This window comes from Molothrus aeneus, chromosome 1 (genome assembly GCF_037042795.1).
Source record: "Molothrus aeneus isolate 106 chromosome 1, BPBGC_Maene_1.0, whole genome shotgun sequence".
Lineage (NCBI taxonomy): Eukaryota > Metazoa > Chordata > Aves > Passeriformes > Icteridae > Molothrus > Molothrus aeneus.
Window position 1 is genome coordinate 50,443,119 of NC_089646.1, and position 26,036 is coordinate 50,469,154.

At 38.1% G+C, this 26,036-nt stretch overlaps 1 protein-coding gene across 1 annotated transcript in view; it reads right to left on the minus strand.

The window, feature by feature from the left end:
- CNTNAP2 (contactin associated protein 2) overlaps positions 1 to 26,036 on the minus strand; it is a 1,033,176-nt gene that overhangs the window by 94,378 nt on the left and 912,762 nt on the right. The window contains exons 16-17 of the mRNA XM_066557113.1: positions 21,727 to 21,897; positions 747 to 965 (exon numbers count right to left, since the gene is read on the minus strand). Coding sequence (XP_066413210.1) covers positions 747 to 965; positions 21,727 to 21,897 — 390 coding nt within the window. The remainder of the gene's footprint in view (positions 1 to 746; positions 966 to 21,726; positions 21,898 to 26,036) is intronic.

The window sequence follows — 26,036 nt, forward strand, 5'->3', positions numbered from 1 at the left end:
AGAGAGGTATGAAAGTGCTTCTTTGCTCAACATTTCATGCAGTTCTGGTTCCAGCTAATGGCACTTGGCATGTCAGCACTTTGCAGCCCTGTGGCTCACAGTTGGAGAAATACAAATGCTGCTGGAATAGCCTGCCCCAAATGTAGTAGAAACCAGTAGCTCCAGAAAGCAGCTGGACTAACTTGGTTCCAGGGAATGCATTTGTGTAACACTGTGTGGTACTTTCATACATCAAATGAATAAATAGCCCAAGGGATTAAAGGGAGAAGACTGCAGTGAGAGCTGTGAATGCAAAAGTATGGCCAATGATCAAATCTAGAGAGCCTGGAAGTGCTGCCGAGGCTAGGATGGGCACTGCAGGCACATGCAGTCCTGGCAAGAACTCTGCAGAAATTTTCACTTCTGTGGTGAAAAAGTGTTTGTGTGTCTGGGAAAAGACTCTCAGCAAAAAAGGAGTTTGGCACTGCAATCTGCTGGAGGCACTTTCAGCCAGGAGATGCAGGTGGAGAGAGACAAAAAGGACAAGTTCCTAATGCACAATATTTTTCTCTTAGTTGATCTTTGTATTTCTGTAATTATGGGCACATTTGTCCTTTTTTTTCCTTTTTCTTTTTCCCCCCTTTGCTGTCCCACAAACACTTGAGGAGCACAACTTTCTACATTCACTAACTGCTGCTGGCAAGACACCAGGCAAAGAATGTTCAGCACCATGAGAGCAAAGCCTGGCTGCCTCCTCTGTGCCTTACCGACATAGAGCTGGCTGTACAATTCCAGCCGCGTGTGTCCTTCTGTTGGAGCTTTCTGGACCTCCAGGGGAAGCTGGTCCACCTGCAGGCTGGCCTGCTTGACGTTCCTCTCGGCATTGACCCGGTGCCATTGGTCATCGTTGAGCGGGTTGGGAGATCTCACCACAATTTCCACCGGCCCGTTTCCCACGTCGAACGAGAAGGAGACCTCGGTAGCAGCTGAAATAGCAAGCAGGAGGTGTCCACAATCTGTTTGCAGTCTTTGTAAACAGGTACATTTACGCTTCCCAAAGAGTAAAGGGTCATATCAAATAGAAATGTGCACTGCTAAGTCATCTTTTTATCATCTATTCATCTTTCTGAATTTATAGGCCTATTCAGTTCCTTCTAACTTGAGTAGGAGTTTGACTTTTAGAAGTCAAACTTCTTGACTTCATCAGCAGACCCTCAACCAATTGCATTAATCTTTGCACCCTGCAGCCTTCCAGTTTACACTTTTTAAAATTTTTTTTTAAGGAATAAGCATTTTGATAAAAAAATGGTGGAGAAGTCTAAATTTTTGTTTTGATTTTGAGAGGCAATTAATTCTTGCAATGAACTAAAAATGCTGTGGGTAAGAGCCATGTGACTTTTTATGGCTGAAAAGAAATGTGACGAGGTCTCTGGTGTCGAGATGACCCCAAGGTGTTAGAAAGTCTCTTTTTCCCAGCCCTGCATTTGAAGAAGGAGTCAGAATTCCTTGGCTCTCGTTCTCAAGGTTGTTTATTTTCTGTTATCTATAACATTCTTTCTCCACCTGCCGAGGTCTGTCCAGCAGGTCAGGTTAAGGCACACTGCATGCCCCTGAGGCGGTGTTAGTTTTTTATACTAAAAACTATGAGTACATTATTTACAATAATTTTCCAATACCTATCACCTATGTTAGACAGTCTGTTTCAACTCTAAACCAATCCAAAAGTGCCACCATCATACAGGAGATAGAGGCTAAGAAGAAGAAAGAGGAAGGACAAGGTACACCCAAATCCCTCCATCTTGTCTTCTGAACCCCCATTCTAAACACCCCTGTGTTTTCTACCCTGTGATAAATTCACTAACATTCTACTCAAACTCTTGTGGCTTGTACATCTTCATACAAAGTTGGTAGTTTTTTTCCAAGGGCTAAAATCAAAGGCACACGTGTCTTTGACTCCGTGCCAAGGTCTCTGAGCCCCCTGTCAGGGTCCTAAGTCCTTCAGGGCAGCCAGAGGGATGTCCTGGGTTCCAAGAGAAATGAATCTTTAGTAAGCCCTACAGTGCTCTGTTTATAGTGTATGATTAAAACCATGTTTAGAAATTTTATGAATTTCCATTAAGCCCTACTAGTCATTCCTTCAGGTCATCCTTGGCAAATATATAATTGATAACTATTACTGAATGTTGAGTGTGATTAATAATATATAAATTATTTTAATAAAGTACTATAATTATGATTTTCTTATTGAGATTTAGTTTAAATATCTTGGGCTGCAAATTCTATTCTGGTGGCAAGAAATCAGATGAAAGGGTTAAAAAAGAAAGGATTATCAATTACAGCATTCACAAATGAGAATACCAGACAGAAGTAAAGACAACCAAGAGTTCAATTTAATTTGGTTTTCCTACACACAAAATAAAAAAGTCAGAGCTCCTTTTAATTTCCTTCAAAGATCTTGGGTGCCCAGTTAGGCTCTAAGTGTTCCAGTACAGCTGTGGTTTCTGCTTAGATTGAATTGATAATGCACTATTATAAAACTCTTATTCATCAAGGCTATAAAATTGGGGTAAAATCTATGTTCATTATCACTAAAAATGTTGATAAATAGTGCGAAATATTTTTGTACATGACCTAATAGATTTTCACAAGGTTATATCAGATTGACTTGACAGCATTTTTAAGAAAATGGAATACATAGGAATAGTTTTTACAGAAAATGTGCTTTCAACACAAATTTATTATATAATTGATTTTTTCAAAATTGGCTACTTCTAAAAGAAAAAAATTGAAAAGCTGTTGTTCTTTTTGTTCTCTGCTGAATAAAATAATTTAACTTATTGAATAAACTGCCTTTTATAAGCCATGGATTTATTCTGTTTGTCCTTTCACACTTTACAAGGCACAAAATCTGTACAAGCCAGAGCTTGCTGTTACAGAAATAAAGATATTTAGTTTTAATGTTATTTGTTGCAGTGTGATGGCCATTTCAGGTGTGCCAACCTTTCCCCTCCCCCTTTGCCCTCCTGCTAAGAGCTGTCCATCAATCTTAACATTCCAGCAAGGGCGTCGTGTGATTGGCATAAGTTCAAAAGATGCCCCTCAGGTCTGGGCTCATTGGCCTGTCCAAATGTCTTTATCCCTTGAGCCTTCCCCTCCTCACACCTGGTTGGCCCTCACCTGTCCCTTCCCATCCCCCTGTCCCCAGGGCTTAAAAGGAGACGAGACCATGCGGTCGGGATTCCATTGAGAGATGTTTCAGAGGTCTACCATCCTGGAATAAAACTCTGGATTAAGACTCTATGATAGAATCCTCTCCTGTTTCTCTTCACCGTCGCCTGAACCTTTTCCACCAGAGGTAAACTGAGTTCCTACTTTGCCTGGATTTGTTCCGAGTGCCCAGCTGCAGCACCCAGCTGGCCAAAGGTATCTCTGGGGTGAAACACCACAGCTGCTGCCTTTGGTCCAGCAGCAAGGGCCAGACGAAACCAGGCACATCCCACCCGGAAATATTGGGATTTATAGTCTATAGTTATTATGTTTCATAACTTCAGTGGTTCTGCCTACAAACCCAGGCAAAGTAGGAATTAGAGTAAAACCTCTCCAGTACTTAAGTTGTATGTTGTGTTCAAGTCTATTTTCAAGCGTGTGTGTATAATTTTCCTTTAATTTTGCTTTAAAGAACTGCCTCAGATCTCTTCACTGTCAGGCTTGAATAGTTTCCCAAAAGTTGTCTGTCCACAGGACTGTAAAATAAGGACCTATTAGCAGACTTTTATTCTGAGGCAGCTGATGACATTGTCAATATGGCTACTGTGTACTTTGACTATTATCTATTCAGAATTTTTGAAAACCGCCACAAGAATGCTTCTTTGTTTGCAAACTTTTGTTCTTGTGGATAGAAGTATTCCTAATTCTTTAAAAGAAAGTTTTCTTCTTTTAAAAGGGAGAGTGAAGAAAATTGGCAAATAAAGATATTTCAAGTAAAAGCTCTGTCCCTGCATAATCTAACTTAATGCATAGCTTTGAACTAAAATTTGTATCACAGACTAAGAGATATGTAATTCAATTTGTAGTTTTCTGAGAAAATTGGTCCCTTTGAAATTAGTACCAATTGTATAAATTTATATTATATTTTTATATTTTATTTTTATATTTAATCTTATAGTTAGGGAAAGACTAGTTTTCCAGCAAAATCTTCTCATCATAGGTAATTTTCAGTGCATATATCTACTGAGATGCTGAAAGTTAGAGAAGATAATACCACATCTATGGACTTCCTGATCCTTCCTCAACCTACCTAAAAACATGTTTCCCATACCAAAGGTGAGGAAATGTATTTTCTAGACTGATGGACTGAAAAAAGCCATGAAATATGCCAATGAAAAGAGCTTCACAGATGGGCAGAGGCTGCAAATGGGATGTCTCACATACAAGTTATGTTACTGGTTCTGACTTTTCATTCTTATTTCCATTTTCAGCCTCTGGAATAAGTACTTTCCAACCAGGGACATCTCTAAGTAAGATGACAAGTCTTAACAGAAATGGATGAATATCTGACCACAGGCACATTAGTCAGAAAATGAAGACAAAAGAAATTTCACACCCCCAAAAAATGAGACAGGTAGCCTGGTGACAACTGACAGGCAGAAGGCTGAGGTACTCAACGTTCTTTTTGTCTCAGTTTTTACTGGCAATTGCTCTTCCAACATCTCTTGAGATCCTGACTCTCAAGGCTGGGGGAATGAAGAGTTCAAGGCCGGGTTTGAGCACACTGTGCTGCCCCCACTCCTTCTTTTTCCTCTATGCCAACTTTTCTGCTGAGCAAGGTGTTGTCCTTTTGGTCAATGATCAACTGTCCTGGCTGTGTCCCTTTCCAATGCCTCTGCTACCCGCAGTTTCCTGACTGGGATAGAGAGAAAGCTTTGGCACTGTGCAAGCATTACTAGCAATAGGCAAAACACTGGTGTGGTATCAAAGTTATTCTAGGCACAAATTCAAAACACAACACCATATGGACTGCTAGGGAGAATACTAACTCCACCTCAACCAGAGACAGTAAAACATCCAATTTGTTCAGAAGTTCAGTATAACTTATATAAGAAGACTGGCAATTGTTTAGCTTTTTTTTCCCTCAGTATGTTGTACTTTTCAGTCTGTCTACACATACAATCCTTGGTGATATAACCTCTTTTATTCAAGTGCATCTTTGATTGATGTGACAGTGATATTATTTTGTCAAACATTTGAATAGAGGGATTGAAAAGATATCTAACATACCTGTGCATATGTGAGTATTTATTCAGAATGACTGACTCAGCATAGGATTTTTTTCCAAAAAGATGTAGGAAATGAGCTGCAAAAAAATGACCAGAGGTTTATACTGGTCACTTTTTAGGAAATGAAGTGAATTTTCCTAATAATATTTTTATTTTCTAGTCTACCAAATACCGTAAAACTAAAGCCAGTTTTTCTAAGAAATGAGACTAATAATAAGACTTTGAACAAATGTATGAAATTGCCTAATTATTAAAAAAAAAAAAGTTAATGTGGGTTGTAATTTATTCAGTCAGAACAGGGTTTTGTGATGAAAATTTCATAAAATTGAACAGGAGTGAATTTTTTATGTACTCCTACCACATAAATTCACTCGGTACACTGAGGTTTGTGGCTTAGTTTTACCCTTTCTGTGCCTTGTGCAATTACATGTAATTAAATCTGAACACGTTTCTCTCATCGATTCAATTTTCTAAGGTCTCAGGATGTTGTCAGCCATCTGTTCAGAACACAGAAGAGCAACTTTGGCAAACAAAATGCCCTTCTCATTCTTTGTTCTATGTTGTTTTTAGCTCTATTTAGGTCTCGCCATTTCCTCATCTTAAATCCATGAGGCATTTGCCCATAAAAATGAAGGGGTACAACTGAACCACTGTTCAGGAAGACCTGGATAGGGCTGGAAGAGTGGACTGATAAGAACCTGTGAAGTTCAACAAATGCAAATATAAGAAGGTCCAAAAAGATCATCAAAGTACTTGAAAACCTATTGGAGGAAAGCCTGAGAAAACTGTGTTTAGCTTTGAGAAAGAAGGCTTGGGGGAGACCTTTTCAGCATTGTTCTGGTACTTAAGGGGTGGCTACAAAAAAGAAGGAGATATCCTTTTGGTAGGAAGTCACATGGAAAAGATGAAGAGTAATGGGTACAGGTTACTCCTGGGGACACACAAGAGGGAAATTTTTCACAATGAGAACAATCAGCTACTGGGATAATGTTTCCAGGGAAGTGTAGGTTCTTCTATACTGGACACTTCTAAGATTCAGTTGGACAGGGTGCTAGGACATTTTGTCTGGACTGTGCTTCTTTTAAGGAAATTTGGACCACATGATCCTTGAAGCCCCTTCTAACCTGGCATGCTTTGATCTGTGATTCCATGATTCTGTGATTCCATGATTCTATGACTGCATTGTCTGTAGGAGTCCATGCTTCTTGGGTCCTTCCTTTCAAGGCTTTCTAGTCGTTATGCTTTAGTTAAACACAAGTTCTGAGGGTCAGCTGCAGGGGAAGCAGCACACATTTCTGTGTCCTTTGCTATGGACAAGGTCAAGTTACATGAGCTGATAGAAATTTCTGGCATTCAAGATCTGTGACCAGCTAGACCTCCCATTTTCCTTGAAACTCCTTGTGTTTCAAGTATCTATTTTTCTCCCCTGTTTTTTAGTTTGATCTTTGTTGATGAATTTCAGGCTAGGATCTCTAGTTATAATGAGGCTGCCAGCAAAGAAAGAGATGTTAATGGATGGGTGGGTACTCACTAGATGCTAAGCAGTAGGTGGATGTTCTCAAGACACATAAACTGGGAAAAAAAAGGCAGAGGGATTACAACTCTTCTCTCAACCACCTGTCTAATGTACGCCCATCTCTCTATTTCTCTCCTTCTCCCCCATTATGCTTTCTTTGAAACTTGTCCTCCCTTGTACTTTGTTTCTCTTACATTCCCTGATGTATTTTTATACCCTTCAAATGGAACTGACTGATGTTTTAGTTGACTTACATCAAAGGGACGAGTTTCTAATGTCTTTAGAATCCTTTTGAAATCCCATTCTTAGAACATAAATGCCATGTTACATCTACAATCAGAGTTCACTCACTTGGCTGTAAAATAGCTTACAGCAATAAGCTATAAACTGTAAACTGAATCTGCCAGACAGATATTTGTTCTGAAGAAACAACAGCTTGAAAATATTGTTGCTTTGTAAGGGCAACATCTGCCAAACTTCTTGGACAATTTGTTTGTAGATACACCTCTGACAAAGGGCTCACTGTCTGAACCTGTAGACAAAATTCAGTGAAATGATTGAAAATGAAAGAAAACTCAATAAAAAGAGAGAGATGATAGATATTTCTAGACCTAGTGGCCTATACATCTTTATTTAAAATCTATCGAATGGACAAGATTATCAAATGGTCAAGATCAGGTCTGATATATATATAGTTATTGCAATCCTTCCCACTGCCTTTAACAGATGGAAAAGATGACTCTGAATAGAAAAGTAGGCAATCTAGGATTTGAAAGTAACTATCCTGTCCACCCTTCCCACTTATATTCAGATTTTTGTGTTTAAAGATAGTTTCACAATGTCATCTCTAAATTTCCTTCCCTGGTGCCCTCATTTGTGCAGGGCTGAGAGAGGCCATGCCAATGCTGACATGGAAACAAAATTGGTAGGTTGTTCCTGGCTGCCATAAATAAGTGGAAAGGGCTACAGATGCTACCCTGAAGTGCCGTATTGGAGCACAGGACCTGCTTTAAGGAGGCCACTTCTCAAAGGACACGACTTAAAATTAAAGCTACCAAAGCAACATAACAGAGGAAAACTGTTGATCCAAGTTGCTTGACTGCAATACAGGAATTACTGCGTTGCTTGGCTGTCTGTTAATAATCAGGTAGTTGTCAAAAATCATAACTGTATTTACAATAATGGGACTAAGCATCTGGATGGCTTCATCATTTATCTAATTCCCAAATGAAAAGTCCATTTGAACTAATGAGCAGAACCTTCATTCATTTGACCAAATGACAGCGTGCATCCATGCCCAAGACTTCAGTGATCCCTGAGCTAAGTGCCAAATGAACCAGCTCTGGAAGCTGCACAGCTGCATCAGCATGATGCTGTGCCAACAGTAATTAGTTCTAATGAGAGACTACACCACACTGAGGATCAATCCCAGCATAGCTGAGTGCTGATTTGTGTGGACATGCTATATCTTTCTCAGAAACAGCTTAGACATCTCTCTAGCACAGGGGCTCATTGTACAGACTAGACACACTCTATATTTGCCTGTGGGTTACAGGTAAAATAAAGAAAAGTCAGGAAATTTTACATTCTTTTGAATCTTATGCACTCATTTCCATAAGGACTGAGAAGAGAAAAAGGGTGAGTAAAGCTATTGCTTTGATTTAATATTATATAAGATCCACTTCTCATGTGTAAATCTACCCACAAGATACAAGTGAGGCTTATTGTCTCTCTGAGCCTTTAGAACAAGTTGATATTCTGTAGGGAATGAACAATCCATCTGTGTCTGAGGGTCACCAATGTAATGAGTGAATTGGGGACATCAAGATTGGAGACAGCCTGAGCTGAAGGGATTGATTCCTTAAGACGTAGATTTCATATTTTCCAGATTCTGTCTGCATGAGTATATAGCTCTGAACTTTATATAGCGTGCTAGCAGGTTCTCTTCACAGTTTAGTTTGACAAAACAATCCTTTTCCAGCCTGAGAACCAAGGACAGCACTGCAGCTTTGGGCCCAAAAAGTATAAACAAGGTTGAATTGAGGAGAGCAATCTGGGAGGATGTGACTTCTTACCCTGAAGCTGTAATTGAACAATTACCCCAACATGTAAATGGACCAAAACTTATAAAAGTGTGAAAACTTGTGACTGGTGTCCATCTTGGGTGGAGCCACAGCTGGGCTTTTGTACTGCCCGGGGTGTATCCTTTGAAGGCCTTTTAATAAATACCTACTTTATTCCTTTAACACTGTCCAGCCTCTGCTCTAGGTAGCCTCTCAAGGTATCAGGATCATGCACAGGTGGATTTTGCAGTCCTGAGAAATATGGATCAGGTAAGGAGTAAAGTCAGCCAAACTTTAGGAAAGCAAACTTCCAGCTCCACAAGGAGATATTTAATAGGGTTCCCAGGGAGACTGCTGTCAGGGACGGGAGCAGAGCAGAGCTGGCAGATTTTTAAAGTACTCTTTACTTCCATAGAGTACAAGAGCTGGCAATCCCCAGGAGCAAGAAATCAGACAAGGAAAACAAGAGATGGGCATGGCTGAGTAGGGAAGTGCTGGTAAAAGTAAAGGGAAAGAAGTAAATGCACAGGCAGTGGAAACAAGGACAGGAAACCTGGGAAGAGTACAGAGATGAAATAAAGTTGAGGAAGGCCAAAGGAAGCTGAACCTGGCAAGGGATGCAAGGAATAACAGAAAGGGCTTCCACAGGTCTGTTAACCAGAAAAGGAAGGTCAAAGAAGGTGCACCCACCCTCAATAAACAGTGGTGGAACACTGGTAACAATGGATGAGGAGAAGGCTGAGGCACTCAACTCTTTTGCCTTCAAGTCTTTAATGACAACCTTTCTTCCCATGCCTCCCCAGTGGATTGACAGCAGGATGGGGACAGGGGGAGCAAAGAACTTCTCACTGTAAGTAGAGATCAGATTCATGACCATCTGAGGAAAGCAAATGTACATAAGTCTATGGAATCTTATGAGATGCTCTCCCAGAGTCCTGAGAGAACTGGCTAATGTTAGTCAGGCACAATTTTCTCTTGGTGACGGCCATGCTGGCTGTCTCTAATCACCTCCCTGTCAGGCACATGCCTTGACACAGCTTCCAGGAGGATCTGTTCTATGATTTTACCAGGCAGAGAGTTAAGGCTGACCAGGAGTTCCCAGTGTTCTCTTCTTTAACTTTTCCCAGTCACTGGAGACTTTGCCTGAGTGTCATGATATTTCAAATATCACAGAGCATAGCTTGGCAACTACAGTAGCAAATTCTCTCAGGACCATGGGATGTATCTTGTCAATCCCAGGGCTCTATGCTTGTTCACGTTCCTCAGGGAATCTTGAAGCTGAGTTGAGTTGCAATGAGAGAAACCTTTTCCTCCCAGTCCCTGCCCTGATGTTCAGGGACTTGAGATGTGTGGGAAGAGAGATTACCATGTGTATTGGTAAAATACTACTTCCCTGCAAAAAAGAACATACAATAAGTACAGCTATTGGCATTAACATTTTGATGATGTATCTGTAAAGTTAGTTTTAAATATTAGTGATTTCTGACATTCTGTAACAGTATTACTGATTTCTCTCAGTGAAATTTTTGCTGCCTGGAGGAAATATTTTTAAACTCATTTTACCTTCAGTCACAGGAAGTCTATAAACATGTATAGAAAGGAGAAGGGAAATTAACTTATAAATGGAACATAAAGGAATGAAAATGTGTAGCTGAATGGCTTTAATCATCAAAGTTTTGGAAGAAATTATAACATAATATTTAGAAAAGATACAAATAGGGTATCCAAGGGTGGAATTTTTCCCAAAGACTCAAGATTTGGTGAACATTTATGGTGAACAGAATTTATTCAATTCCTGTGCAATTTCATTAGGAATACATCACTCTTCAGAATGTCTGAAGCTTCTTATGACCTTTTCAGTTTATTTTTATCTTGAAATTTTCAAAGTATCCTGCACACCAAAAAAACCCCATCATATCAGAATAAAAAATAAAGGAAAACACTTTGTTGAATGCAGGAAAAAGCACCCCCTAAAGTGTCTATCCTCATATTTTTGATCCTCATTTTCTGCACCATTTGGTCTGCAGCCTGAAGGCACTTGATTCAGTCTCTGCTATGTGCAGTATCTACATCTGGCAGCTGTAAACTTGTAGTGACATTTCCTTGAGAATGGACAGGGAATCAGATCTACTGAGAGATGCTGACCTGATTCAGCAAGAGCTGCTGTTTTCTTATGCATATGACTATGTTGTTACATTGTAAGACAAGACTGCACAAACAAATTGCTTTGCTATATATTTAAAAGGAGTGAACTTTAATGCATTATTTTCCTTCTTCCTTCACAATACTTAATATCTTCTTTCTTGTAACATTTACAGATGGACCAGTAATTTCAACAACTGGACAGGTAATAAGTCTAAATTCTAGTTTCAGTTTGCAAGAACAAAGCATCTTTGGATTAATGGGAATCGAATATGTTAAAATAGTTATTTCATAATTTCATTTTATGACTGATCAAACATATTTTGATATATTTGTCTATCTGACTGAATAACTATCTGGGTTTTTTCCTTTCATTGCCTATGTTGGAATAGACATTCTCTACTTTAATAACCTTTGCCTATTGTACCCATGCTGAGCCTCATTATCTTCACCTGTGATTTTAATCTTAAATATACAATATATAGCAGTTGACTCAAAAGTACTGTACTGCACTTCACACAGGCTACCTGAAACTGGCCAAAAGCTCTCCAGGTGCAAGGTAGTAGAAAAAAAAATAAAATTACTTCTCTCACCTTGCAGAGAGACAGCAGTTCCTTTTCTACTGGCAGACAAGCACTTACACAACTTGCAATATTTTGGAAAGGCATAGCTATACTGGAGCTCAAAATGAAGGGACATCAGAACTCAGTACAACACCTTTTTCATAATGAGTAAACATCTGTGTAGGGACAAAGATAAGGAGGGATTTGATTTTGATAATAACTAAGTTATTTTATCTCACTTTGAAATAATCTTGACTGCCAATGAACCACTCAAAAATAAATACCCCTCTTCCTACCCAGTACATTAGATTGCTTTGGGGGACAAAAATAATTGAGTTAATGGAAGTACCAAGTTTTCTCATAAAAGATCATGCAAAGGCCAAATATGCCCTAAGAAGAAAATTATTTATTATCATTATTTATTAATTACTTCAGTTATGCTAATTGCACTGCAGCTGTCTTGTAGATAAGCACTTGGAAACAACTTCCCTACTTTTATGGTTGTATTTTAGTTGACACAGCAATTTTCAGCCATGGGCAGTAAGAACAAAATAAAAAAAAAATTATCAGTCCTGCATAAACAAGGAACCAAAGAAAAGAGATGTGAAACGACTTGTTTAAAGCCAAACATTAGATGGTTAGAGCAGGACTTGAAAAAAACCCACTTGCTTTAATTCTAAGGCAATAAATACAATTTCAGATAGATGTTACCTCTCATCCAGCCAGTTCTCTTCCAATAACTACTTAGCTGCCTGGAAAGAAGGAAGGAACAGGAACAGTGTCTCATTGAAGGTCTGTTGATTCATCTCATGAGAGTTACTAATGCTTAAAAAAAATACAGCAGCAATATCTCCTGGTCTCTTTTGTGGCAGATGATTCACACAAAGGGAACTGTAGTCAGTGCACTGAGTGGAAAAGGGGAGGAGATGTGTGTTCTCCTGTCTGTAGTGGCTTATAATATACTTCATTATATCCTTTTAACTGCAGCACTTTACCATGAAACTGAATTGCTCCCATACAACAGAAGGCAGCACAACAAGGGGGAGGCAGAGACATCAGAACAGAGCTCTCCCATGCAACATATAAAGGGTTTTGTGTAACTGATAGCTATTTTTTTTGGATGAAAGGCAAAATAAAAGCAGGTGGTAATGTTCATGAGATCAGATTTTGTCTGAGCATGGTAAAGCATCAGAGAGGTTTTTGGAGAGGAGAGAGTGGCTTATTTTACTATGAAAAATTGTTATGAATTTGGCACTGTTCTGAATATGCTGAGCAATGTGTTTAAGTGCTTACAAACAGACACAAGGAAATCAACGCCCCTCTCAAATATGTCACATTTGAATGCAATAAAAATCAGTCAAAGCTGTTAATTGTGCATCATACTTAAAGTGGTAAGAGCCTGGTGCAGGTTTGAGAACTAAATATCCACTGTCACTTTTCTGTGATGTGCTTTTATGAAAACACATTCCCTGTGTCCTTTTCTTCTTCTTCTGTTGTGCTTTCCTTATTCTGTAATTTGTTTATTAGCTGTAAGTTCTGCTGTGGACTGTGGCTAAGATTTGTAAAGGTGTTTAGTGCCTGGTTGGTAGCTACTGAAAAACTTTTGCATCACAGCAGGGTCTCATGATGATATGAATTTATTGATTTTTCTGCCTGGCTGTGTAAGTTTTGTCATTTGTAGTGCCTCTTTTATAAGCAATTTTTCATGGCTATTTATTTCTCTGTGGCTGTCCAGGGTCACCATCAGGGTAAGGACTCTGTTGCACTATGCACTTTACTACCACAATAAAAAAGCCATCCAAAAATATGACTCAATTTTGTTTTTAGTGTAGTAACTCTGTATATGAAAAGGGTGTGTGTGGGGGGGGGTAGATGGACCCAGCTAACTGTGTCCCAGTTAACTCAAACTTTTATCAAAAGTTTGAGTCAAATATTTTCTACTCTGGAAAATATAATAGTTTATAGTTGCCAAAATCCAGGATAGATTTCCCAAGATGGAAGAAGATATCTTTGATATTGTTTGCTTTTTTTCCTGTAGAAGGAAGAAGTATCTACTAAAACTACAAACCAGAAGTATCATGGAGTGATACAAGAGTGGGAAAGAGAACTGATCTGTTGGAGGTAAAAATATCCTAGATTTCATGGTAATTAGAGGTAGAAAACTTGATGCAGTACGTGAGTGAGGGAGCTGCCTGGTTTAGCCACCTTTTGTGAACTATTTTGCTGGAGTATGCATGAGTCTCAGGAAATGTAAAGCCAACAGGAGACCTGTTCCTGTTTCCTGCTGTAGCAGTGGAAGACATAAAATGATGAGTGAGAGGATTTATGTATTTATAAAACATTTGTTTCTAAGATTTCATACAAGTAGAGAGCTGTCTGCAGTGCATGATTTGAGACAAAAAGCTCTTTTTTAAAAACAAAGTCAAGACTTTTAGATCAAGAGGGTATAAATCATCTAAATTATGCAAGATAGTGTTATGGCAGCCTTGTGATAGTAACTGCCTTCATGCTCTTAAAAAATAGATTACCATTTTATTAACTTTTTAACAAAATTTTACATTAAGTTTTTATTTTCTTTTAAAATGTAAGAAACTATATGTGTTCAATGTTTCTAAACCAAAAGTTGGGAGCAGAAATATTCATTTTCCTTAGAACAACTGTAGCAAGGCAAGATAGAAAGGCAGAACCCAAATGGAACATGATTTAACAATGAATTAATTTCCATCATGATTTAAACTGATTTTTTTTTTAAACTACCATTTAAACTATAATGAAATGCTGAGAAGTGTTAAGAAAGTCTGTGGTCAGAACTCTATATGAACATTTAGCATCTACCTACAAAGGGAGAAAATAATTGTATTTACTTGAATCAGTCTGTTGACATAATTTGAATTAACCATGTGCATAAATATTTTAAGCACCATGGATACCATTGTATTATTATTAAAAACACCTCCACTTTCATTATAGCTAATCTTCTAGTCACAGAAAACCTTTTTCTACTTTAAAACTGAATTGCCTTCGTAAAACCAATAAAGACTAATTTAGACTTTCAATAGGCTAACAGAACAATTGCTAACACTTTATCTAAAAAGTTCAACTTAAAGAAAAAAAGTAGATTTCAGAGTACCAAGATTCTATTTATCCACTTAGAAGAATGATTCTCAAAAATATCTAAATAATTTAGGCCCAGAAGACCCGCTGGATTCAGGCAACAGAGTCTGAGGAAACAATGAAGGTTGGTTGGACCCTTTCAGATTTTCTCACTCGCGGCATTTCAAGTTATGGCATGATGTTGGTGACTGGGATTAAAGGTAGGAGTGACAGTGACAAAAAACAGTCAGGTGTTTGTGTGCATCCTCCCCCACCCCTCCTTTCTCTGATGGGCAAAGAGGTTTGTCCCAGGAGGAGAACACCAGGTGGAAATTGCAGGAGGAACTGTCTGGATGCTCTCATAACTGATGCATTCTGGAGATGGGGGAGCTGAGATGTTTGTGATGGGCTTTGGTTCACATCAGCCTGCATAAGGGTATAAAATAATGAGAGTTTTTTGGAGTCTTTTTACTTCAAATTACAGGCAATTACAAAGAATATGTAAACTAATGGAATTACTATATCTTTAATTACTTACTGACAACATTTTGCCCTGCAGTCAATCAAGGTAAGACTGCCCATAAAATTAGAAAGTGAAATAGATATCATTACCTAATGTAAGGCAGACACAAACAATACAAAAGCATATAATGGGTTTACCATAACCAACACAATAGATATCCTTTGATTAAAAAAATCCTCTGAATTTAGGAAGAAGGGAATTGTTATAGATTTAGCATATTTGATTTTTTTTCCAAAAAGAGCAGGGATGGAAAACAGAATTGCAGAGATTGTTGATGAGATGGGTGAAGTGTAGGTCATCAGAAAATTAGAGGACCTCTAATTTGGTTTGGGTAAAGTCATATTTAGTATTATAATAAGTACCTTTGCACAAGAAGTCAGCATATGTCTATTTTTTTTGTCCAGTAACACAAGGTTGGAGAGGTCAGAAAATAATGCATAACAAACAGTATCCCAGTGTAATCAGCCAAAAATTCCTAGGACAGATGCACAGCACAAGAATTAATGTCATTGTGGAGGCCACTGGTAAACCATTATCAGAATTAATGTCGATAGTTTGGATTACCTGTGTTTAAGAAAGAATTCAAGGTGCAGTGAGTAGGGAGAACCTTATTAACTTAACCAGAGAATGGAACAAGACAAAATATCTTATGAGAAGAGATTATGTGAGTTCTTCTTGCTTAACACAGCAATTAAAAGCTAAGAGAAGATATGATTGCGCTGTAAGCATAAAAGGGGAGAATAAATGCTAGGAAGTAAAAACAATTAGATCAGCCAAAGAACAATACTGAAACAAGAATGCATGGCTGTAAAGAAAAGATGCAAACAAACTATTAGGAATTAGAGGACTTCTAAGAAACAAAGATGTGAATCTGAAACAGTTGCCCAGCTGGCAAAGATTCAAACTATTCTCAATAGAGAGTTGCATAAATTTAGGGAGCTAGGCACAGGTTATGCATTTTGGTTGTCTGTGACTGTGAGGATCTAAACTCAAGGACCCAGAAGGTTTGTTTCTGTCATATGCCATAGCATCTGGCCATTTTGTACAGCATAGCAAATATTTATTTTCTGCATAAAAATGATTAGCACACATGAAGAAGGTAACAAAGCCTCTGCAGTGTCAGCATGTAACAGGAAGTAGACTGGAAATAAGAACAAAGAACTGAGATGAACTACTGAGTGGTAGTGCCAGCAATGGTTTGCCATGTGTTGCATGGTTTTAGTGCAAAGCAGTCAGGGACAACTATGTTCTTTGAATAGCAACCAGTTCCCACCTTGAACTTAGTGTGAGCTATAACTGATTTATAAGACACTGCACATGAAATTACCTCTAAAGTGGCATTTATGGCAATGAGAAAGGCATCCAATCACCCTTGAAAGAAGAGGGGTAATTCTGAGAGGATGCTCTGTATAGTGAAGGTCATGAATGCCATATTGACATTGAGGGACACCGAAGTAAAGCAGCCTGTAACTATAGTCTGCCAACATCCAAGCCAGTTACAGAAGGTGTCCTTAATTTCCCCACAGCCCTGTGACTGAGATTTTCCACTGGTCAGTTTTAGCCTGTTCCCCAGCTGGATTGTTTATTTGCTGCCTTTGGCTGCCTCCCACATGCCAGACTGGGCACCTATCCCCATCTGCTAATTTGGAACAAAATAGAGGTGGAACTGCTCTTCTCAGATGAGTCATAAATTGGTTTGTTGGAATATCAGGCATTTCTGCATCACCTGCCTCATCTGAAACAGAATCTTGTCTTTCAAAGAACAGTGCTTACAGTTCTTCAGACCAGGTTTTCTTTTTGTTTGTTTGAAACTTTCCTATTGTCCTGGAATAGAATGACAGCTTGCAAGTACTGTTGTAAAAAAAATTTGGGTCATAAATTTCCCAGAAGAAATGTAATATTTTTCCACTTAATTTAATAACTTCTTGTGGGCCTCTGGGATGAAGAGATTCCTCAGTGTCCTATGCATTCTTTGACATGTGGCTAATGCAACATGCTTTCCTAGGGGGGTGTTTTATAGAAAAGTGACCTTCTGCTAGGAAAACAAAATAACAATTCAATTAAAAGAAACTGAAGATCACAGCAGTTTCCTTACTGAGGTGAAAAACCAAGCAGTGGAAAACATAAGCTGCATTTATTTTAACATATGGGACTTTGAGCATCATGTGGAAAACTCAGTGATGTGGTAGAATTGTGTTTTAGGATGCCTCTAGAGAAAGATGTGATGGAATTATTAAAATTTGCAAGAAAATACATTAATCAGTCATGTGTTAGAGCATTCAGCCTGGAGGAATGAACACTTTTTGGGCAGAACCAAACAGCCATGGGAATCATTGTCCCCAGTCTGTCACTGTCACATGTCTGATTTTGGAGGGGTTACCTATGTCTCAACTAAGTAGTGTAGAAACAGCTGAGCTCCAGAAGCAGCACGGGACCTTCCATGTGCAAATGTCGGGTATTAGACTGCTCTGAGCATCCCCCGCCCACAGAGCAAGTACAGCCATCCTGCAGCCATGGGCAAACCACTCCATAGGATGATCCCTTTCACAGCTGCCAAGTTCAGTGATCACTCCCTGGGCAGACTTTTAGGGTGCTTTTAGGGGCTATCAGCCGAGTGACATCCCTGAATGCAGTGGGTATAAATGTTCCCAGCTTTTTACAAAAATTAATAAGAAAGATCTTTCCTCTCTTCCATGTTAATGCCAGGACCAAACACAAGCTGACCTTTACCTCTAAGCCTCATTTGTTTTTTTTTTCAATTGCAAAAGTGACTTGCTGTTTACTTCAGAATAGTAACAGTGAGACACAATTCATTAGTGTCTGTGGATTTCTTGGAGGTGCTGGGATGAGAGGAGCTAAAGAAGTGAGCAGAATATCTCTTTCATTCGAATTATATGACAGTGTCATTGAGAGAGTTTTCTGGAAACAGTGATGATAGGTGCTTCTTCCCAAATTACCACAAATACACCCCCTTCAAAATTTGCTTTCAGGAGCAAATATTTTCCCAAACTTGGGATATCTCTCAAACAGAAAATTCAAATGCGATTTATTTGACAAGAATCTCAGGTATGAAGTAGCTACATTTTCATAGTCATAACTCTAAAATTTTCAGTCCATATTTCATAAATGTACAAAATATAAAGGAAAAAAAAAACCATAATGCATTCTAAAAGAGGATGCATCCTCTCTTTCTCACTCTAAAAACCAGTTCTAATTTTAAAATAATCTGGAAATTTTGACCAGAAATTGAAGCCTTGCCTTACAGAAAAATTATTCAACTACCACTTTTCTAAGCAATCCTAGCCATTGTCAACTGACCAGACAGCTATGAAAACAATGGGGTTCTGTAGAATTACTGGTGTATGTAAAAATTGAGGCTTCAGGTAATTCTACATCTCTGTCAACTGTTCCATGCATGGTGACAACTGCAAGCCTGCTAGAGGGGTTGCTTGATAAATGGAATAGCTAAAGTCTTCAGCCAAATTCATAGTAGCATTTTATCCCTGTTTTTTTTCTTGGCACCATTCCTTGTCAGCTGTTTGCAAAACCTATTTCTGAAATAAAAAAAAAAAAAAAAAGATGGTCTTCCCTTCCTTCCTCTATCCCCCCTCCTCAGAGATGGCAATCTGAGGTTTTGCTGAAGGCATGTGAAGTTACTCTTCAAGATACTGCAAATGTCACCTCCTTTTCATATGAGTCAGGAGAGTTAGAAAATCTGGACAATTATTAGACCCTAAGACAATATAAGTCTCTAGAATTATTAGACTCAAAGAGAGAATGCAGTAAAATTATTTAATGAGTGTTCCTAGTAACCACTTTTGTGCTCAGAATAAAACATGCAAACTCCTTTCCAAAGACTTGAAGCTAAGAATTTTAATAGACCGAATGATTTGTTTCCCTAATGCATTCACCAAGTGCAGCAAACTGATTAAAATACTGGGTACTGTAGAACCTTTCTGTTTCTGGTCTATAGAGCTCAGTTTATGCATCATTAACCATGTATTACAGGTACACACAGCTATTTTACACATAAGGGAAAAAGAAAATAGAATTTGTACATGCAGGATGCTGATTTTAAGATTTTCCTTTTGGAATGGTAAAAAGTAAAGAAATTGAGAACAGGTTTTGTAGGAAGTCATCCTTCTCCAGCAAGAACTGTACCTGTATGAGAAGACAATAAACAGACAAAAGCAATCCACTGGGTGAATCAAAACAGCTTTCAGTAAATATGTGGTGATGGTCTTTTTATGTAAGAAGATGATATTTTTGTATAAAAAGCCTTTAATACAAAATAGCTGTTCTATTAGAGAATGTGATAGGTAGCTAAAAAGCAGCTTGCCAAAGTAAAGCTTCTTCAGAGTTTGGGGATAATTCTGTAATTACCTTACTGACATAAATTTATGTTCTTATTTAGGAAGAAATTCACATATTAATTTCACAGGACTTCTATAAAAGGGAAACAGGCTTAAGAAGCAGCAGAATTTACTGTAGATGTGGCTCTACCTTACTGTAGAGCCATGTAAGGTACTTCTGAAATTTTGAAAATTTACTCTTCATTTAAATGAATTACAGAAAACTGTAAGTGCCGACTAGAACAAAAAAACCCTCAAAAAATACGTAAAACAAACATTCATTAATAAATGTGTAATTCAGAAGAGAGGGTGAGTTTCTCTTTATCACTGATAAAGAGAAAAGCCTTTTCCAGAGGCTCTGAAAATTTCAAGTAGTCTCCAGAGGAAAAGGGTAGAGCAAATGCAACTATATAAAATGAACTGCTTTGTATTTTTAGCAAATACAGTCTACATAGTTCTTACAGTAGTTTTTCATCTTTTCTTACAGATGATATTTCAAATTCTTCCATCAAGAATTTATAATCTGAAGTTTAGATTCAGGGCCATGAGACAGAGGTTAAATTTATGCATATTTCAGGCCTCAGCAAAGTCAGTGGATCTCAAGCATAGGTTTAATAAGGTTTAAAATTAAAGTCCTGTATAATGATACTCTGAGCACACGGCCACTTTCTTGAGCTGGTACATCTATTCAGCGAGCCACTGCAGCATGATTATTATTTAACCTGAGCTGAGCTCAGAAGAATATTAGTTGCTGTCAAGTCACCTTTACACACTGATAGTGTCACTTTTTAGCTAAGTGACCATCAGCATGGTTGGTCTGATTGCAGTGGCTGAGAACACCTTCCATAAAGTAGAAGAGCAAGAAGTTCTGAAGAAGTCCACCTCAGCTGACTGTAAGTATTTAGATTCAAAGGGAAATTAAAAATAGCTGCCACTTTATTATAAAAAGGCTTTGCCCCTTGGTAAAGCAAATAAGACTATTCCCTGTGACTCAATAGGAGCAATTTTGATTCACTGAAGTTGCAGATTAGAGAAATTGGATTAAGCAATGTGAACTAAATTTGTTGTAAAAAGAAAGAAAAAAACCCACCCAAATGGAACTTCACATTTTATTCTTACCTGGAGGGAAAAACTTAAATGCATTTTAAAGGAGCCTCTAAGTGGTTTCTTAATTTCTACATTCTGATTTGTGTGCTTAAACTTTGGGAAGCATTGAAAATGGCCCTTTGCTTTCAAATTAGATATGTGTATGTAAATCACATTGAATCTGCATAAAAATACAGATTATTTAGGATCCACAAGCCAACTGCTTCTCTTTCAACATTAATGACCCACTGACTTTTGTGCATCAACATTTAGATCTGGATCCTTGGCATCCATGAGCAGCTCCTGCAGTGAAAGGAAGCACACATGCTTTTCCCAGTGCCCCAGTGCTGGAGTGCAGGGAGGCTGTTATGTGCTGCTAGAGGCTGTAATAACAGCCACACACAGCACAGAGGGCCTCTCCCTGCTCCTGTTTATGACAGGGTCAGGGGAGAACAAAGGAGACATAAAACATGTTTCCCCTAATTCAACTGCTTCAACTCCACTAAGGAGAATTCAGGCACGGCTGAGGATTTCAGCACCCTCCTTGGAAAGTTTGCCCCTGGGCCATTAAAAATGGTTTGAATAATAAAATTGACTTGCCTCTCGGTGTCATTATATCCTCTTTTTCAGATCAGTGATTTTATTAACAGATAATGCTGATAAAGATTTATTTTATGAGATATTTTATGGCTTTTAAATATCATATGCAAGTTTTCAGCTCTTTGGCTCCTTGCAATGCTGATTAGGATGGTGCCTCTTTTTTCCTTCTTTCCCCTGTTTCCAAAGCAACCATGAAATAAAACAGAAAAGCACGCAGAGACAAAGACATAAATTCTGAAGAAATAATTCTGACATGCAATTTTGAAAGCCCTTTTCAGGTCAGTGTCATTTTTGTAATTGATGTTACCAGTTTTATTTGTCTTCGTATTTTCCCCTCAATAAACAATTCAAATATACTTCAAGCACTCCTTTCACAAAAGGCAACTTGAAAACATGTCAAGCAGCTTGATTTGGAAACTTTTCCAGGATTTAGACAGCTTGCACATTTTACTAAATGGTACACATTTTTTAAAAGCTACTATCCAACATAATACTTCAACTGCCAAGAGTAGTAATAGGAAGCCTATACTTACATTTCAGCTCCAGTTTGATGAAGTCAGTGTTCCCCAGATTCTCAAGAAACACCCCATCTGAGGCTGATGTTTTGAAGTAGAAAGAGATGTCTGCACTGGTTTCCCCTTGGAAGGTGGAGAAGTGGAGGTAAGATGATGAAGTAACGAAAGAAGCTGCGTTCCAGTAATTCCCTGAAGAAGATAGACAGGAAAGACATGTTTCAGTGCTCCCTTGAAGCTGTTGGAAAAGTTAGAGATTTTAAGGTTCATCTATGCTACAGTACTGTCTGTGCTGAAGAAAGAACCCCAAGCACCTTGACTCTTGCTCCCTCTGTTTTGTTTTTCTGGGCATGGTGTGTCAGGTTTCAGAAGATAGAGCATGTTAACAGTAAATTTATTTTCAAGCTCTTAATTTATCATATCTAGTCATACTCAAACATTGTTATTATATGTTTATTATAGTAAGACTATAATGGGAGATCATGACAGAGGGGCAAAACACTAATTTGGTGTCTGCCTCACCTCAGACATATGCTTTGCTTTCATATATTGCTGCATGTGTGACTTACTTTTCTTCAAAATTATTCTACACACCTACACCCCCTCCTGAAAATGTAGCCATGTCTGTCAGAAATCAATTAATTTAAATCACAGGAAAAATCCAGTGAATGAAGCTAATCAATACAGACACAATTAACATATGCACCTAATAGTCCCCTAGTACATTCCCACTGGAGAAATACAATAATTAATAACATCCAATAACTATTACTGTACTTTAGCTAGAACGACAGTCAATTTCAGTGCAAGGTAGCATTACAATGCAAAAAAGAAGTCATAAGATATAAGAGCAGGTAAGATTCTCTTAATAAGAAGATCATAAGATTCATAAGAGAAGGCTTTGGGGTAACCTAATTGCTGCCTTTCAGTACCTGAAGGGAGGTACAAGAATGATGGAGAGGGACTTCTTACAAGGGCATGCAGTAACAGGGCAAGAGGGAATGGCTTCAAACTGATAGCCAGTAGGTTTAGATTAGATATTAATTTTTTCTGTGATAGTGGTGAGGCACTGGAACAGGTTATTCAGAGAAGCTGTGGATGCCCCATCCCTGGAAGTGTTAAACAGGATTCTGAGCAACTGGTCTAGTGGAAGGTATCCCTCTCCACTGCAGGGATGTTGGAACTAGACAATCTTTAAGGTCTCTTCCAACCCAGGCCATGTTATAGTGATTCTATGATGATGATATAGGTGATAGAGTAAGCCAATGAGAGACTGAAACAACTCATTCTAGTTCCATCAGAATGCTTATGTATCCAGCTTCAGAAATGTATTAGAATATAAATCATGATGTCATCACAGCTGAATCCTTAGTATTCCAGCCAATAAACACAATACTACTATTTTCCATTCCAGTCCAAAGTCCCAGATATTGGTTTTCCATTGTTTGATTACTGAAGAAGGTGATAATGCTGTTATTTGTCTGGTTAGCCCTGGTTGAATATGAATGAGGGTGGTTGAAGCTTCAGAAGATCAGCTGTGATGATATATTGCACTACTGGCCCACACTCATTTCAGGAGTTTTATTATTTGAGTAATTATTAGTTTCTATTCAATTTTAAATTGAACATCTGAATTAGCAGATGTTTTTAGGTATAAATAAAAGCATACTGTTGCTTTACTTAGTACTATTCCATACCCTCCATCATAATTCTGCCTCTCTCAAAGATTTAGGGTATTTGGAAAAAGAAGCCATTTTCCATTTAGTTCAATGCATCCCAGGAGGAAAGTTGTAATTGAGATTTTGTGTGCCTGTATGTGTAAACACGCATTTGAGCAGTGAAAATGGGAAGAAATAGGTATTCATGAAACAGGTATGGGTTTGTGAATTAACCAGTTGGGCTAGATCAGCTAGTTTTCAACATGTATTACTATTTACCCTCCTTTTACAAATGAGTAATTTCCAGATTGAATGCTAATAAAGATTTCTATAGAAATGTCAATAATCTTCATATCATAAAGCTGCATGGGCAAGAAATATCTGCTCATTATTTGGAAGGTTGTTCTCTGAAAACACGCCTAGTGCTAAAGCAGCACAGATAAAAAAAGGTCTTGAATTTTATTTTCATTTGTGGTCTCAGGTCTCTTTCTCTCTCACTTTTCAAAGTGCTCTCTCAATATTAGGGTTGCTTATGGTCAAGATGCGTGAGTGCTTTGTCAATAATCTGTAAATACAGGGTCCAGATGGATTTTGTATATGCTCTTCCATTTGCAGATGTACCTGGACATCTCTATTTTATTTTCCTGGGACCTGCAGATATTCTAGCTGGTAGCAGACACTCAAAAAAGATTTTACTTTACTGAATAAACTCACATGAAATAAGTGGGACTCAGACAAAAAGCCAGGAATATATTAATACAATCTCTGTTCAGGAGCTAATTTAGCTGCCCTGAATAACCTTGTAGAAATGCTTGAATTTCTTTGTAACTTCAATAAGTATTTTAGATCCCTAGCTTTACATTCCTTGAATATTACTAAACTTGTTAGCCTAAAATATGAAGAACACATGACAAGTAAAATTGCTGTCAATGTGAGAGCTATAAAATTCAAGTACTACTGGAGATAAATCTCTCTTCAGCTAGACAGGTGTCCCAGCCACCTCAATTCTCCAAAAGAGACCAACACAGTGTATTATTATAATTCATATTTCAATAAAGCAAATAAGAGTAGGACATGCTATATGAAACAGCTATATATTTTGCAGTATTGTATTTGCAGATTTTTAATTATCTTGCAAACTTGAAATCATTAAATGCAATTTGACACAGATTAGTCTGTAATGCTGGGATGCTGTGGGTTAAATCCTTAACTATGAGAGTGCATAACCCAGGTGCTGGTTTGCCTTTACAGGGCAGTAGTTTTCAGTTGTATGTGATGAGTTGGACATTTCAGAATTTTTAGGATTGGTATTGTTTTTGGATTTATCCAGCAGGGTCCAGCTCTATGGCAAAGATTTCACACCTTTACCACAGCACACTTGCAAGAGGGCTGCTGCTTCTGAGTGCCACTTCAGGGCCAGATAGGCAGGTGGGTTCAGATGGAGCCTTCAACACCCTCTTATTGAAACAAAAGGAATCAATTTTTATTTAGTGCTACATCCAGCCTGCTGAAGAGCTCCATCACTAAGGATTTTACATTTAATTCAAAATGCTGCGATTTGACTTTGCAGAAAACCCTGTCTGCAGATGTAATTGGTGAGAGGATAAATACAAACAATGCAGACAGAATTGGAGAATCTGCACCTTGAGAGAGACATCTTCAAAGACTATTAATGAGAAATTCTTATGAAGATAAAATCATATTTTTGCACTCTAGTATACATTAATCTCAAATCAGTTTAAGGGGAAAAAGTCTTTTTATTAAGAGTACAATAGAAATGTTTTGCCAAACATAAATAATGATTTTTATCATAAAATGATATCTTTTGATAAGAAATGGGCTCCCTAAGGAAATACTGTATAAAAATCCACTTTACACACATTTATTACAGTTTCTTGCTAGGAACTTTTATCAGTCACTATGCCTCAAAATTTCTTTGGTACATTGTCCCAATTCTTTCCTCAAGTGATTTGAACATACTGATCCTACAGGCATTTTTCTCCCACTTTAGGCTGACAAGCTGTAGATGGAGAAAACTGGGACTGGAACTTAAACCACAGAGTACAGGTATGGCAGCAGGAATATCAGACAGAATGTGGGAAAGGGAGTTTATTTAGAAAGAAAACTATAAAGATAAGTTTTTAATTTATAAAAACACCAGAGTCTAAAGATTATTTTTATTGTATTATCTGAAATATGACATTATAATTCTACTTTCTTCTTTGAAACCTCAACTATAATTTTGTAATGAAGATCACAGCTCTGTTGTGAAGTTCTGTTGGTTTAAACTCACTTAGTGTTTAAATTTGATTTAAACCAATTAAACAGGTACAGAGCATGCTGCTGTCATGGAAGCACAAATACAAATCAATCAAGACACCAGACAAGCCTTTTCAGTTTTTTGCAACTCAAGATAAATGTGGAGATCCCCAAGGCATGGGTATGTTTTTCATAAAATTGCATGTTTCCTGGTGATGGCAGTAAACCTTAGGACACAGGGCACAGAGAGGCAGGAAAGGGAATTGCTGACCAGAGTGCCAGAGGAAACTGCCATGGATGTTTGCCTGGTTCCAAGCAGGAATCAGAGACATAGTGGAGAGAGAGGTGCTTCAATGCACCAGGTAACACTTTGTGATTCTGTTTCAATTTGTGCCAAGGTTGCTCACAGCTCTG